The 16396-nt window shown below is 37.3% G+C and overlaps 1 protein-coding gene across 2 annotated transcripts; it reads left to right on the forward strand.

Annotated features, from left to right (window-relative positions):
* Nucleotides 1-569: 569 nt before the first annotated feature.
* LOC105218932 (guanine nucleotide exchange factor subunit Rich) lies at nt 570-5563 on the forward strand. Of its 2 annotated transcripts, XM_011194805.3 has the most exons (3): nt 570-726; nt 796-2098; nt 2159-5563. In XM_011194805.3, exons 2-3 carry the CDS (start codon nt 808-810, stop codon nt 5284-5286), a joined length of 4419 nt encoding a protein of 1472 aa, XP_011193107.2. In that variant the 5' UTR covers nt 570-726; nt 796-807; the 3' UTR covers nt 5287-5563. The 2 variants fall into 2 exon arrangements, with proteins under 2 accessions (XP_011193107.2, XP_028900500.2); XM_029044667.2 differs by having other exon boundaries at nt 609-2098.
* Nucleotides 5564-16396: the final 10833 nt, after the last annotated feature.

The following is a 16396-nucleotide window of genomic DNA, read 5'->3' on the forward strand; positions in this document are numbered from 1 at the left end:
CCGTTAGAAGTTCTCTAAAGTTTTTAATTTGTGATTTGTTGTAGACGAAATATATTTCATTAAAAGGGCCCCTACACCACACAAAAGCATTGCGCAAAACGAGACTTGTGCAAATCAATATTGTGCGAATTACTATACAACAAAACTGCTCAATAATTATTTTGAAGTAGCGGACCTAGCATTAATATGTGGTTTTTCAACTTCTACCTTTAGTTAGTTTGAAAAGTTTGATTTTCATAACAAACTAATGCCTCCGTCCACAATGTTTTATCCTTTTCTGGGGTATATTTCATTTCATATATTGCGATATTTTCGCCATACATCGCGCAAATTCGTTGTGCATTAATTCAGACTTGAGTAAAATATCAAATTGATTTTGTTTTTAGCACAATAATTTGCAATTTTGAACTTGTGTGGTGTAGGGGCCCTATAATGAAATAAAAATCTAAAACTCAAATTTGCAACTTAACCAACTTTGTAACCATCAGCATAGAATATATCCAAGTCTTCATATTGTATTACACTGTGTGAACTCGTATTAATGGCTGAGAAATAAAAGAGTGGCAATGGCAATTGTTACTGTCATAATTATTTTCTACTTTTCCTTTTTAATATTCTCACTACTCCAGCAAAGTGATATTAAGAAAATTGAATTGTAATATTTATAAGTATACTTAATATGTTTTGTGTTTTTAAATCCAACAATTTATTGTATATAATTTACCAGTAAGTTATATTATATGGAGTAGTAAATGTTAAATTGATATCAATTTAACTTTCAATTTGTGTGAACAGATAGAGGTAATCATGTATTTCACTGTCGGTTGGCCAAGAGTGCTTAGTGTGGAATTCCCAGGGGAGAAATCATCTATTAATCACATTTGCTGTGATGCTGTTAAGATATTAGTAGCTGCAATTGGTGATAATTTTATTGGTATTTGGTATGCAAATCCATTAATTCCAATTTCGTTCTATCGCCGAGATGATGACTCTATTGCTCAATTGGGGACAAATAAAGTAATTATATGGAAGCCGGATTCACGACAATTAGCAATACTTACAAGTTTGGGAGTTCTTATCTTATATCACATAGAATTTGATGCCGATGGAAGTGGGATTTTAACACAAATAGATCCTCCAACAGCAAGTTTGCGAAGAGACTCAGCAGAACTTTTTATAAAAGAAAATGTACCTAAATTGAATATACGTGAGCATTGCTCTATTAAATTAGAATCGGCCATCACCACCATATGTTGCATAAGTCTTTCAGAATTACTTTTTGCAACAGATCAGTGTGACCTTGTACGGGTTCAGTGGACGGATTTGGACGCGGAAGTAGTAGGTGAAACTGGAGAAAAATCTTTAGCGCTCCATGCTTCTATAAACTTACGCAATATCCCATTTTATGTCAATCGAAACTGCAATTTAAAAAGCATTCCCCCTCTAGGGGATAGTTCGTATGTAGCAGCGTTGGAGTATTCGCCATTTGTTGGAGGATGTGCTGCAGTTTTCAGCGATAATCGCGCAGCATTTTTAATTGCCATGCATTTGCGTTTTGAACCACAAAATATGCATGCATTTTGGGTCCCGGATGTTGAAGACGCAACTGTTTGCAGCGTCAATCACAAATTCCGATTATTGGCCTATGGCCGGAAAAATTCCGATGTGTCAGTATATGCTATTGAAGATACGACCGGTGGCCTGGAATTTTCACATAGATTATCTGTGAATTCGAGTGTGATAGCAGGTTCATTGGGTAGTGTGTGCGAATTAAAGTGGAGCCCGGATGGTTGTGTGCTTATCGTTGCTTGGGAGAAAGGTGGAATTTCATTATGGAGTACATTTGGATCTTTACTTATGTCATCTTTGAATTGGGATTTTGGATTACATGTGGATTTGCAACATCATAATCCCTTGCGAGTTGGTAAGCTAGAATGGTCCACAGAAGGATATCACCTTTTCATGACATGCGAGAAAAAAATGGAGCACTGTGATGAAAACGCTAAAAGTTTTTATGAAGTTTTGCAATTAAATTTTGTTAAAAGTACAATGTCAATGAATCCTTGTATGGCGTCACATTCGCATGTTTTATTACAAGGTAAGGCTATAATGTTACCAATTATTATATAATATACGTAATGATACCTTTCTTTTTCAGGGGATGACACATTGTATATTAATCAAGGAGATAATCTGGAAAAAATTTATTTTGGCTCCAAATTTACTTTTCCCAATAACAGCACAGAACCAACAAAAGTAGATTGCAATCAAGATGATAGCATAGAAATGAAGAAGTCTATTGATATATCCAGCATTCTTTCAGAAAGCAAATTATGGAATGTAATTCAGCTGCCTTTAACATATGCAGCCAGTAATTGGCCAATCCGATATTCTGCAATTAATACTGAGGGTACTCATTTAGCAGTTGCCGGAAGAACGGGACTAGCCCATTACTCTATGCTGACGAAAAAGTGGAAATTGTTTGGCAATGAATCGCAAGAAAAAGATTTTGTTGTATCTGGTGGTTTGCTTTGGTGGAAAGGTTTTATTGTAATGGGATGTTATTCTTTGTTGGATCGTACTGATGAGATTCGTTGCTATCCCGAGGAATGCAAACTCGATAATCAATATGGTAATAAAATTCAGGTTCGCGCTCCAGTTATTTCCATGAATATGTTTCGAGACCAGCTAATTGCATTAACAGCCGATGGCATCGTTAGTCTATTCGAGTTGAAAAAATTCGATGCTTATTCCTTAAGCGTCCATTGTGCCTATGAAGTTGATGTGAAAAGCATTTGCATACACCCTGCTTGCATTGTATCTTTGACTATTACAAATCTGCGAAATGATTTAACTATGAAGACATCGGCTGTTTCAAGCGATGCAGCGGAGACTATTATTGTGAATGTATGTGGGCGAATATTAATGATTCAACGTGACTCGCGCAATAGTGTCATTAATTCGTTAATGGCTTCGTGCCTGGCATCGTGTGTAGAATGTTTTTGGCTTTCTAATGCATTGGAAAAAAGTCCTATGCAAGACTGTTTGTGGTTGTTCTCTGGAGCACATGGAATGAGGGTATGGCTTCCTATTTTACCACCTCTAAATGAGAAAATACATGAGCCGCCCCAGCGATTACATACGTTCATGTCAAAGCGAATAATGTTATCATTTCCCCTAAAGTTGTATCCATTGGTGATTTTGTTTGACAATGTCATTGTATTAGGTGTAGAAAATGAAACCACATTGTTCACTAATGAGGCGAGCTCTCATTTCTCATTGCCCTTCAGTTTGTTGGAAAGAAAATCACAAGTTTATTTGCATAAAATACTCCGTCAGCTGATTAAAAGAAATCTTGGATATAGTGCTTGGGAAATAGCAAAATCATGTCGGTCGTTGCCTTATTTTCCTCATTCTTTGGAGTTATTACTTCATGAAGTGCTCGAAGAAGAAGCTCTGACTAAAGATCCTATTCCAGATGCATTGCTGCCAAGCATTCTTGATTTTATTCGAGAATTTCCCGTATACCTCCAAACAATAGTACAATGTGCACGAAAAACAGAAATAGCGCTGTGGCCATATTTATTTTCTATGGCTGGAAAACCGAAAGATCTATTTCAACAATGTTTGCAATCGGAGGAATTGGAAACAGCGGCAAGTTTTTTAATTATACTTCAAAATTTGGAACCTTCTATTATTAGCAAGCAGTATGCCACCCTGTTGCTGGACATCGCCATACAAAATCACAAATGGGAACTTGCGAAAGATTTAATACGCTTTCTTAAAGCCATCGACCCTAATGAAATAGATTCTCCTCGTTCTTCAATGGTTGTAAATATGAAGATTGCGCCTCCCTCGCAATCTCAATCTCAAGTTAATCAAAATGCCGAAGTTTTCAATATGATTTTGGGGCCAATAGCACGGGAACGCAGTTTTTCGACAACCGTTACTTCAAATTTACCTAAAGAGAAAAAAGATAAACAAACGTCATTAACGAATCCATCAAGTTCAAATGGGACGTCTTTAACAGCAATTCCAAATGAGACGACAACGTCATCGGTTCCAAATACTGGTACCTCGACAGTAGTTCGACGAAAAATTGAGAGAAGTAATTCAACAAAGGATCGTAAAGAAATATTTTGCATTGAAACTATTCTCCAAAGTCATGCTCGTAAACTATTGCAAAAACATAAGCTGATTGAGTTAGGTTACATGAGTGCCTTCCTCGATTTTCATTTAGTATCATGGCTTTCACAAGAATCAGATCGGTCCGCACGTCTTGATGACTACGTGGAAACACTCAACTGTTTGCATGAAGAACTAAAATTGCCACCTGCCCTTTTGCATCCAACAACAGAAGAATCTGAGTTGTCGTTAACTACGGATTATAAACAAATCAAAAAGCAATTTGACGATAATCAACATTCCTTTTTGTTGCATCCATCCAGTCAAACTTCTGAGTCGGGTTATTTCAGCTTGGCTCTAATGGATACACCAACAAGTATGAACAATGGAAACGTAATACCAAGCAATATAACGGCTATTAAGGAGAATGAAGAACTGAGATATATGAATACTCAGATAACTGACTATATTAAATCACGTTCAAATTCCCAAGCCTCTTTCGATAATTGCCGTTACCGTCCATCTATTATTACGCACGACGCGATACCAAGCGTGTATTCGTTACATTTTGATAATGCGATTATAAGCGAGAATAGTTTGACAATAATGCCGGAAAAACTGAGTATAAAAATCCGTTATTTGCTTCAATTGTTTATTGAAGCGAATTGTACAGACTACGCATTAGTTTTGTCCATTTTGCTCCAAGATGCCGCCTCTATTGGTAGAATCATCAATGTCATGATTCGTTCGGAATCGCTTTTAACTTGCCAACGAATAGATGGAGCGCTTAAACGCTTAACCCAGTGGTCCTTCGATAGAGAATGCCTCTACCGCCCATTTATGATATCGCTTCAACCTCATATATATCACCTAGATCAGTATATTAGCTCGGTTACCAGCAAATTTCCTATGCACCACAACATTGAAGAAGGAGACTTATCTCTAGGAGTTCTACCAGATAATACACTGGAAAACTCTAATAATATTGCTCAATCAAATCATATCACAAATATTAATCCAAAATGGGGATTAGACAACCTTCCTTCTGAAAATTCCTCTAACGATTTAACTGACACATCAAATAACGTTAATAATAATTTGAGAGGGTCGTCGAAAGGTCAAACGAGTCGCAGTGAAGCAGGTGCATGCCGAATGATGTAATTAAATAAACTATTCCAAAATATTGTCAATTACATACAGATGATTTGTACATATATTCATACGATTTTAAAGTACATGTAATTTGCTCGCATATGTTTAAAGTCTACATTCAAAGCAATCTTAGGATAATTTAACACAAAGAAAAAACTAAATAAATGGTAGTTGTTAAAGGTTAGATCATTTTTATTAAGAAAATCTTAATTGAATATAGTTTTTAATGCAAATTTTTAAGTAATATAATAAATAAAATATCTGTTTATACTCCAATAAAATACTATATGCAAGTTTTTGTAATATTGTAATGTTTTGCCCAACAGAGTCAGAACAATTCTTAACTTTCAAAAACGCAAAAAAGAAATTGATGTTTCGGGTTGTGGCCAAACATATTTATTTCTATTATGAATAGGTGCATGTAGGTATGGCGATTGATCTCGCTACCCATAAAACAACATGACTACTACCAATGTAATATTAACTTGTTTATTATAAACAAGTAAGGCTGGACTAAGTTTGGGTGTAACCGAACATTTTATACTCTCTTTGCACTATACTCAGGAACTTGTTTTATTAAGATAACACTAAATTTTACCCATGTATTCAGCATAAATTGCACTAGAATAAAAAAAACATTACACATAATATACGGGGAAGAAGATGGAGTACAGAATTAACCTATTCGCCCATTTCCACATTAAAGCCTAAGGATGTCAATAAAATATTACGTACTAAATGAAGATGTGGTTTTTGATCCATTAATATCATATGTGCCAAAAAGAGTCGATTTATATTTCATTTTGTCAAAAGGAGCTCTTTTTGGTAATAGGAGCATTTAAACAGATTTTTTTGAATGAACTTCCAGTTGATACATTAACAAATATCAAGGGATGTGTTGAAGAACATCCACCGACAAGCATGGCAGCCGTGGTTACCTCAAGAGCAATAAAATGACCACGAGTATTAAAACTTCATTACACTGCTTATACTGGTTCTTTAAATTAGGTATGGAAGTTTCTCTGATTTACGGGGCATCTCGAAAGGCAAATATTTATATCATATAAACTGTCAAATCGATTGCTATGGCCGTTGTTAGAAGTTTTAGGTGGGCATTTGATAGCTGATATGTAAGTTATCTCAAGTAGCTCATCCACAGATGGAGAACTCATGCGTGGCTTGAGTGAACAAAATCTCTCCAGCCACTGCGTTGGTCGCTCGATACTATAAATGGTGCAACAGAAGATATTGAGAGGATTCGTTATCTCACGTCAGCCACTGCATTGGTCGCCTGATACCAGGGATAAAGGGATGTCCAATTTATTCCAGTGTGAGAGCGCTATTACCAGATTAGACAAAATACTAATTTTTGGGCATTTAAATTAAAATACCCAACATTTATTACGGCTAATAATTATTTTATACTTAACGATTAATATAAAAATAACTATTTAAATCTCGGTTAGCGATATTATGGTATATTAAAACAACCGGTTTTCGAACTTTCAGATAAATAAAGTAAATTAATACGTATCAACTGGCAATTAATACATTCTTTTATTATTTTCCATGGAAAATTAAAATTCCCCTGCAGCGGATCACAAAACATTTCTTCAAACGTATATATGTGATTGGCGTTGCAACCGTTTAGCCGGTTATAGCCGAATCGACGATAGTGCGCCACCTCTCTCTCTCCTTCGCAGTTCGGCGCCAGTTGGAGATCCCAAGTGTAACCAGGTCGCTCTCCACCTGGTTCCTCCAACGGAGTGGAGGCCTTCCCCTTCCTCGGCTTCCTCCGGCGGGTACTGCATCGAACACTTTCAGGGCTGGAGTGTTTTCGTCCATTCGGACAACATGACCTAGCCAGCGTAGCCGCTGTCTTTTTATTCGCTGAACTATGTCAATGTCGTCGTATAACTCGTACAGCTCATCGTTCCATCGTCTGCGGTATTCGCCGTTGCCAATGTTCCGAGGACCATAAATCTTGCGCAAAATTTTCCTCTCGAAAACTCCTAGTGTCGTCTCATCTGATGTTGACATCGTCCAAGCTTCTGCACCGTAGAGCAGGACGGGAATGATAAGCGACTTGTAGAGCTTGATTTTGGTTCGTCGAGAGAGGACTTTACTGTTCAATTGCCTACTCAGTCCAAAGTAGCACCTGTTGGCAAGAGTTATTCTGCGCTGGACTTCGAGGCTGACATTGTTCGTGTTGTTGATGCTGGTTCCCAGGTATACGAAATTATCTACGACCTCGAAGTTATGACGGTCAACAGTGACGTGGGAGCCAAGACGCGAATGCGCCGACTGTTTGTTTGATGACAGGAGATATTTCGTCTTGTCCTCATTCACCTCCAGATCCATTCGCTTCGCCTCCTTATCCATGCGGGAAAAAGCAGAACAAACGGTGCGGTTGTTGCTTCCGATGATATCAATATCATCGGCGTACGCCAGGAGCTGTACACTCTTGTAGAAGATTGTACCTTCTCGGTTTAGCTCTGCAGCTCTTATAATTTTTTCCAGCATCAGGTTAAAGAAGTCGCACGATAGTGAGTCACCTTGTCTGAAACCTCGTTTGGTATCGAACGGCTCGGAGAGGTCCTTCCCAATCATGACGGAGCTTTTGGTGTTGCTCAACGTCAATTTACACAGCCGTATTAGTTTTGCGGTGATACCAAATTCAGACATCGCGGCGTAAAGGCAACTCCTTTTCGTGCTGTCGAAAGCAGCTTTAAAATCGACAAAAAGGTGGTGTGTGTCGATCCTCTTTTCACGGGTCTTCTCCAAAATTTGGCGCATGGTGAATATCTGGTCAGTTGTCGATTTTCCAGGTCTAAAGCCACACTGATAAGGTCCAATTAGTTTGTTGACGGTGGGCTTTAGTCTTTCACACAATACGCTCGACAGAACCTTGTATGTGATATTTAGGAGGCTGATCCCACGGTAATTGGCGCAGATTGTGGGATCTCCCTTTTTATGGATTGGGCAGAGCACACTGAGATTCCAATCGTCAGGCATGCTTTCTTCCGACCATATTCTGCAAAGAAGCTGATGCATGCACCTTATCAGTTCTTCGCCGCCGTATTTGAATAGTTCTGCCGGTAATCTATCGGCCCCCGCTGCTTTGTTGTTCTTCAAGCGGTTAATTGCTATTCGAATTTCTTCATGGTCGGGTAATGGAACATCTGTTCCATCGTCATCGATTGGGGGATCGGGTTCGCCATCTCCTGGTGTTGTACTCTCACTGCCATTCAGCAGGTCGGAGAAGTGTTCCCTCCATAATCCCAGTATGCCCTGGACATCGGTTACCAGATTACCACCTTGGTCTCTACATGAGGATGCTCCGGTCTTGAAACCTTCGTTAAGTCGCTTCATTTTTTCATAAAATTTCTGTCTGCCAGCTTCTCAAGCTCTTCGTACTCACGCATTTCGGCCTCTTTCTTTTTTTGTCTGCAAATGCGTCTCGCTTCCCTCTTCAGCTCTCGGTATCTATCCCATCCCGCACGTGTTGTGGTCGTTTGCAACGTTGCGAGGTAGGCAGTCTGTTTTCTCTCCGCTGCGAGACGGCACTCCTCATCGTACCAGCTTGTTTTTTGTCGTTGCCGAAAACCAATTGTTTCGGCTGCAGCGGTACGCAGTGAGTTTGAGATGCCGTTCCACAGTTCCCTTATACCGAGATGCTGATGAGTGCTCTCAGAGAGCAGGAGTGCAAGTCGAGTAGAGTATTTCGTGGCTGTCTGGTGTGATTGCAGCTTTTTGACGTCGAACCTTCCTTGTGTTTGTTGACGGGCATTCTTTGCTGCACAGAGGCGGGTGCGTATCTTCGCTGCGACCAGATAATGGTCCGAGTCTATATTTGGTCCTCGGAGCGTACGCACGTCTAAAACACAGGAGACATGTCTTCCGTCTATCACAACGTGATCGATTTGGTTCCGCGTGTTTCGATCAGGAGACAGCCAAGTAGCTTGATGTATTTTCTTATGCTGGAATCTGGTACTACAAACGACCATATTTCGGGCCCCAGCGAAGTCGATCAGCCTCAGGCCGTTTGGCGATGTTTCGTCATGGAGGCTGAATTTTCCGACTGTTGTGCCAAAGACACCTTCTTTACCCACCCTGGCGTTAAAATCGCCAAGCACGACTTTTACATCGTGGCGGGGGCAGCGCTCATAGGTGCGTTCTAGGCGCTCATAGAAAGCATCTTTGGTCACATCGTCCTTCTCTTCCGTTGGGGCGTGGGCGCAAATCAGCGATATGTTGAAGAACCTCGCTTTGATGCGGATTGTGGCAAGACGTTCATCCACCCGGGTGAATGCCAGGACTCTGCGACGGAGTCTCTCTCCCACCACAAATCCAACACCAAATTTGCGCTCCTTTATATGGCCGCTGTAGTAGATGTCACAAGGACCCACCTTCTTCCGTCCTTGTCCCGTCCATCGCACTTCTTGGATGGCGGTGATGTCAGCCTTGAGTCGTATGAGGACATCAACCAGCTGGGCAGAGGCACCTTCCCAATTAAGGGTCCGGACATTCCAGGTGCATGCCCTTATATCATAATCCTTAAAACGTTTGCAGGGGTCGTCATCAAAAGGGGGGTGTCTCATCCGAGGCTTTCGTAGATTTTTCATTGGTACTTCGTTTTTATGTGGTGGGTCCCAAGCCCTACGCACAACCGCATAAGCGGGCTTCGCCTTCTCACTTTAGCTCGCCTTCAATCGGATGTCTGTTGGCTAACCAGAGGATACTTGGTCTAAAACCGGAAGTCGTGAGCTGCTTGAACCATGTGGAGAAGAATCGTTTCTTTTCATTTCTTCAAATATGTACCTTAAAATTTCGCGTTTCCATTTATATTTATTGTTTTAAGTTCTTATAAGTGATCGTGCACGGCGGTTATAAATGTCTCCATCGCATTATTTGTTTGGCAACATTTCAATCTGGCCGTCCCTCTTTTCCAATTGTGAAACGTCAATCCCTAAGTGAAACAATGCAAAGTCACGTAGGCTCTAGAATCTAGAGTGTAGATATACTTTTATTTAGATTTAAGTTTTAGTTATAAATTGTAGCTCATAAGGTGCAGCAGTAGCTCACCAAATTATAATAAAATAAACAATACAAAATAACCTGTGTTGTTTAGTATTATTTAACTAACGCCCAACAAGAAGAATTGGAACCCAACAAAAACGGATTGGAACATAATTACTATAAATAAATAAAGAAGCATGTAAATAGAGTGCTTATTCGACAAAAAAAATCGAAATAAATAAAAAAAAAAGTTTTGCTTTCAATTAATTTTAATAATTAATTTTCATAAAATATTAAAAATAAATATTCTAGTGACAGTGAATTAGAGTGTCCAAATTGACCTTATAAAAATGTCGCTCAGAGAATCTGAAATAAGAGCGCTTGTCGAGCTTGCCGTTAACACTGCGCTTGCAAATCAAGCTCACATTTTCGAAAAAAAGAAAAAAGCTATAGAAAATAAATTTGTATCATTAACGGTACCCGAGGAAGTATTTAAAGATGCTGAAATAGTACAAGGAATACGTTGCGATGAAACATTAGACATGGTAATGTCACTACCTGACTTCGAATGGAAGCAAGAGACATATGTATCGTGGCGCTAAGCTGCCCATATGGGCTATTAAAGTTTTGAGACTTATGTGGGGAGTTCTAAACACTACCAGGCATTAGGCATTATTAGAAATAAAATAAGGGGATCCGATGATGTGATGCTGTCCTCATACGATACACCACTTAATTTTAAAGCAATAATTAATAGACTAGACTATAGATACGCTGACAAGCGTCTCTTTATCTTATAGAACAAGAGTTATCGACTCTGTGTCAAGGAAACTTGTCAATAATGCAGTTCTATGAGGAAGTCGAGCGTAAGTTAGCGCTCCTTTTTAATAAAAATATAATGACATACGAAAGCACCTTAGCTGCTTCTCTTAACGAGAAATACAGAACAGATGCACTGAGGATCTTTATTTCAGGTACGAAAAAACCCTTAAATGACATTCTTTTTGCGGCACGAGGAATTAAAATATCAAAGTACAGCCGAATTAGAGGCGAATGATATTAGAGATGAAACTTCTCAATATGATGAAATAAATTTTTTAGAAACCATTAAACCGTTAGTAGAACTAAAAAACGTCACAACAGAAAACGATTATGTTAAAGCATCAAGAGAAGAAGAACGCTCCTCAGTAAAATATGAAGTTGCAAATGAAATGTTTGAAACAACGGAAATAAAGGAAGAATTGATTTACAAATATATAGTTGAAGAAGAATCTTCGGCAGAAATTGATGAATCAAAGACTAAGGAAATATCAACCGAATTAGCTAAAACCACAGAAGAAGGCGAGGATGATGATAACACACAAACCATAATATGTCCTCTAAAAACAATCGTAGAAACATACCCAGGAAATGACGATCATGTTCGAATTGTGATGTTGAAGCCTTGCAACAACAGATACACTTCACAAGGAAATAGAACAGCACTAAAGAAACATTTTGAGAAGACAAATAGTTACTCAAACTCAATTGAAAAAATATATGTAATATCAACCATATGGGAATTATTGATTCCATGGCAGTCAACATTAGATGAAACCTGCGAATTCGCGAATAACCTGCATTAATCAATACCGCTAATACAGATTATAAATTAGATTACTCATCGATGCCAATATTCTGTCAGGAGTTTCAGGAAGCTGCAATTGAAATCGACTTGGGAACAGCGGTTCTAATAAAAAGGAGAGAAGTCCTTAAGGACAGATAAGTCTCAGAAATATGGCGAAACAAGATTGCTTATGAACCACTTCTCCCAGTCGCACATGCAAAAAAAATAGTATCTGATGAAGATCATATAGAAACGCTTTTAGAAACAGTTATCACCATAGTAAGCAAGGAGTATTAATAGTATAGGACCGCTTTGAAATTGATGCTTGGAACTCCCGATTTTGATAATTTTGAAAATCCAACCAGTAAAAGCTAAATGAGTCAATAGATAGATAACCAATAATAAATACTCAGATAAAGGAACGATTTATCAAATTAATTAAAACCGTAAATAATATCGTTAATTTTGCAAATTATAAAGAAATTGATATTGATCACCTCTATGAAACACTATTGTTGTCACTTACACTCGCAAAGAATAGCGTTATTAACTCTCTTACTCTCGATTCAAACGATATAGAAAACATGTTAAATGAGCACTCTACAGGTATGACAATAATAGATTTAATGGAAGTAGCATATGTCAATGTAATACTAGATCATAATTTCCTACATTTAATAATTAAATATCCTGAACCTACATCTTAGTTTGTAAAAAGATAACTCTTTTTCCTGTCGAACACAACGACACAATACTACATTTCGATAAAGGCAACAACGCCGCAGATTGCTGCGATAAGATCCTACCAATTGGAAACTGCACCAATACAGTCACGAAGACTTTCTGCAAGAAATTACCTTTCTTGTGATCAACAACTACACTCCGGTGGCACGGCGCATTGCAATAACCGCTATGTAACTGCTATGATAAAAATTGACAAAAGTTCCGGAAAAACGATCCATGGTACATTTCTGGTGACATTCGATGAAGAAGTCGAAATAAATGGGTCTCTATTCTCGAATATGAAGAATATTGTTAGACGCTCAGCTCAGCGACATCGGCGCTCTTTAAAATCACTGGACACCAAGAAATTCTAAGTTCATCATACCTACAAAGGCTTAACATCAAGAATCTACAGTACATTGCAGACATAGATAAAAAGCTGACAACAAGATCTGTAATATTCAGCGTGGCTATCCTCCTCATCACAGCTATTGTATTTTTTTTTTTGAAGGTGCTCCAAAATTTAAAAGAAAAGAGACGCACATCTTCCCGAAAGATTGTTATTGACAGCCTGAAGAAGCCCGAGGACGGCCTACATTTAGAAGGGGACGAGTTATCTCAAGTAGCTCATCCACAGATGGAGAACTCACGCATGGCTTGAGTGAACAAAATCCTTATCCCACGCCAGCCACTGCGTTGGTCGCTCGATACTATTAATAGTGCAACAATGCAAAGTCACGTAGCTAATAGTAAACATAGGCTCTAGATATACTTTTCTTTAGATTTAAGTTTTAGTTATAAATTGTAGCTCATAAGGTGCAGCAGAAGCTCACCAAAGTATAATAAAATAAACAATACAAAATAGCCTGTGTTGTTTAATATTACTTAACTTGTACATATATCATTTTCAAAATGGCGCCAGCAAAGTATGTTCGCTGTATTAGAGCGCTTAAATGATTAAAAAAAATGCCAAAAGTTGGTGAAAAAGAGAAAAAACGAAACGTTTTTATATTGAGATAGTAATATAAAATATAATTGTACTAATTCGCGATCGATTTCAATTTATTAAGACGCAAAACAAATAAATTGCCAATAATCTCAGTATATACAGCCTCTGGTTTGTTTACATTATTTTTCATCATTTTACACACCACTAAGTCGTACTTGGGTTGTGTGAACGTTTTTATACTCTCGCAACAAAAGTTGCTAAGAGAGTATTATAGTTTTGTTCACATACCGATTGTTTGTAAGTCATAAAATTAAACGAGTTAGATATAGGTTTATATATATCAAAATGATCAGGGTAACGAGTCAAAATCCGAATGTCTGTCTGTCCGTCCGTGCAACGGATAACTCGAGTAAAAATTAGAGAGAGAGATATCTTGATGAAACTTGGAACACATGTTCCTTGGGACCGTGAGAGGGTTGCTTTCGAAAATGGGCAAAATCGGACCACTGCCACGCCCACAAAATGGCGAAAACCGAAAACACATAAAGTGTCCTAACTAAGCCATAAAAATTATAAAAGTAAAATTTGGAACAAAGGATCACACTAGGAAGGGGCATATTTGGATGTAATTTTGTTGGGAAAGTCGGTTATTTGTATATATCTCGCAAACCAATAAAGCTATATAAAACAAACTTTCTGCAGTCGGTTCTCTTACGTACCCCACCACACACCATGAAATTAGTTGAAATCGGACAATAACCACGCCCACCTCCCATACAAAGGTTAGGTTGAAAATTACTAAAAGTGGGTTTACTCACTAACGAAAAACGTCAGAAACACTCAATTTCTCATAAGAAATGGCAGATGATTTTACAAAATGGAAAATGGGCGTGGCGTCACCCACTTATGGGTCAAAAACCATATCTCAGGAACTACTCGACCGATTTCAATAAAACTTGGTTTGTAAGAGTTTCTTTACATCCCAATGATATGTTGTGAAAATAGGCCAAATCGCTTCACAACCACGTTTACTTCCTATATACCAGAACTTTGAAGACGATCTGAATCGTTAACTTTACAATATATAATGTTAGCACTAGTTAAGATATCGATGCAGAGCTTTGCACAAATACTACCTTTATAGTGTGGCAGCCCCATTCTAAAAATCGCCGAAATCGGACCATAGGTTTTCAAGGCCCCATATATCGAACATGAGGACCTCGGTGCTTCTAACCTAATATTAGGGTTTCCAACTTTCAATGGACGTTATACAATATATATGACGTATATGTGGGTCAAATTGTGTATTATATAATATAAATAAAGTTAAATAAATAAATTGCGAGAGTATAAAATGTTCGCTTAAAACTTAGCCCTTCCTTACTTGTTTTTTGCCACAATTGTGCTAATTAGGGTGCTGTGCTAGCATTTAATCTTCACATAAATTTTAAAGTCCGATGGACAGTACTTAACTAATTATAAAAATAAATAAATTTTTTCATTAATTTTGGAATTATTTTAAATTATTTCGCATATTTATTAAATTTTATGGTGGTATTAAATGTTATTTAGTTATAATTTATGTACAAGTGTAACGCGATTCAACTAATTTTTAAATATTGAATTAAAATAAATACATCCCTGGGTTGGTGACACTGCATTTGGCACTTTAAAGTTTTAAAAGATTTAAAGATTGAAACAATTTGAATAATTTCACTAAATAACTTGAAAGAGTATGTACATATGTCTGGTTCAAGATAGTTCTTGGCAACTTTTCAAGCTTTGGCAATGTCTTCTATAGATAGTAAGCAATCTATTAGACATTGTATGAAAATTGATATAATTGAAAACGATTTCCTTCAGAGAAATTTATTTGCATATTTTTATGGTTATTTGTATAATGAATATTTTAAAATGCACAATTGTTTGCTTTCTTTAACACTATTCGAGAAAGGGTAAATCTTTGAAGACGCCTATACTTTTACAAAATAAAAAGTGTAGGATTCGTCAAACTTAGTAAAAGCTCTTGAGCCTTTTATAAATTACATAAAAAAAACTTGAATTAGTATTAAATTACGATTTTGAATCTTGTTACCTTGGACCCGGTGGTTTGAAATACCAATTCTAAATTCTTAATTTCAAATTATTTAAAATTTTGAACCAACGAATTATTTTTTATTTGTTTTGTCAAACTGTCACAAAGAAATCAGCTGTTCCGAATTTAAATTCTAAACCAAACAAAATCATTTGAATTGATTTCGGATCCGAATTGAAATTGCGTGATTTCCAGAACATGCCTGATTATTTTGTTCTTAGAAAATGAAATAATGACTTGTATGAACATATCGCTCATTTACATGAATAGTGGCACAACTCAAAAAACTTGATTTTTCAGGAGGGCGGTTTAAAGTTTTCAATTGTCTCCTATTTAGCAAAAATAGAAAAACGCCATAAGTTTATTGAATAAACTAATGGTATGTAAAATATTTAATAAAATGCTTCGCATAAATGGACTAAAAAGAGTGTACTGCAGTTTTTTCAGGGACATAAACATGACCTCTCTTGAATTATGTGAAAAATACATATCAATTTCGCTGTCATAAGTTAAATGTGTCGTTATTACTGAAAAAATAAACACGAAAAACTTACAGCCCTATTCTCATGCCCTCAATAAAATCACCACACTCACTATTGTGAGGTTTTTGTATTTTGTGATGATTACCTTATTCTGGAGAAAATTCAAAAGCTCAAATGCTCACAATTTTATCAAATATCTGTGACGTGTGAAAGCAGCCATCACAATACAAAAATATTTGTGTTTG

Source organism: Zeugodacus cucurbitae, chromosome 4, assembly GCF_028554725.1.
Source record: "Zeugodacus cucurbitae isolate PBARC_wt_2022May chromosome 4, idZeuCucr1.2, whole genome shotgun sequence".
NCBI classification, from domain to species: domain Eukaryota; kingdom Metazoa; phylum Arthropoda; class Insecta; order Diptera; family Tephritidae; genus Zeugodacus; species Zeugodacus cucurbitae.

What these genes read in the sequence shown, in the direction of transcription:
- LOC105218932 (XM_011194805.3), top strand. Translation starts at nt 808, where the DNA reads ATGTATTTCACTGTCGGTTGGCCAAGAGTGCTTAGTGTGGAATTCCCA. An exon ending in TTCGCATGTTTTATTACAAG is followed by an intron (nt 2,099 to 2,158) that starts GTAAGGCTATAA and finishes TTTCTTTTTCAG; the next exon opens with GGGATGACACATTGTATATT.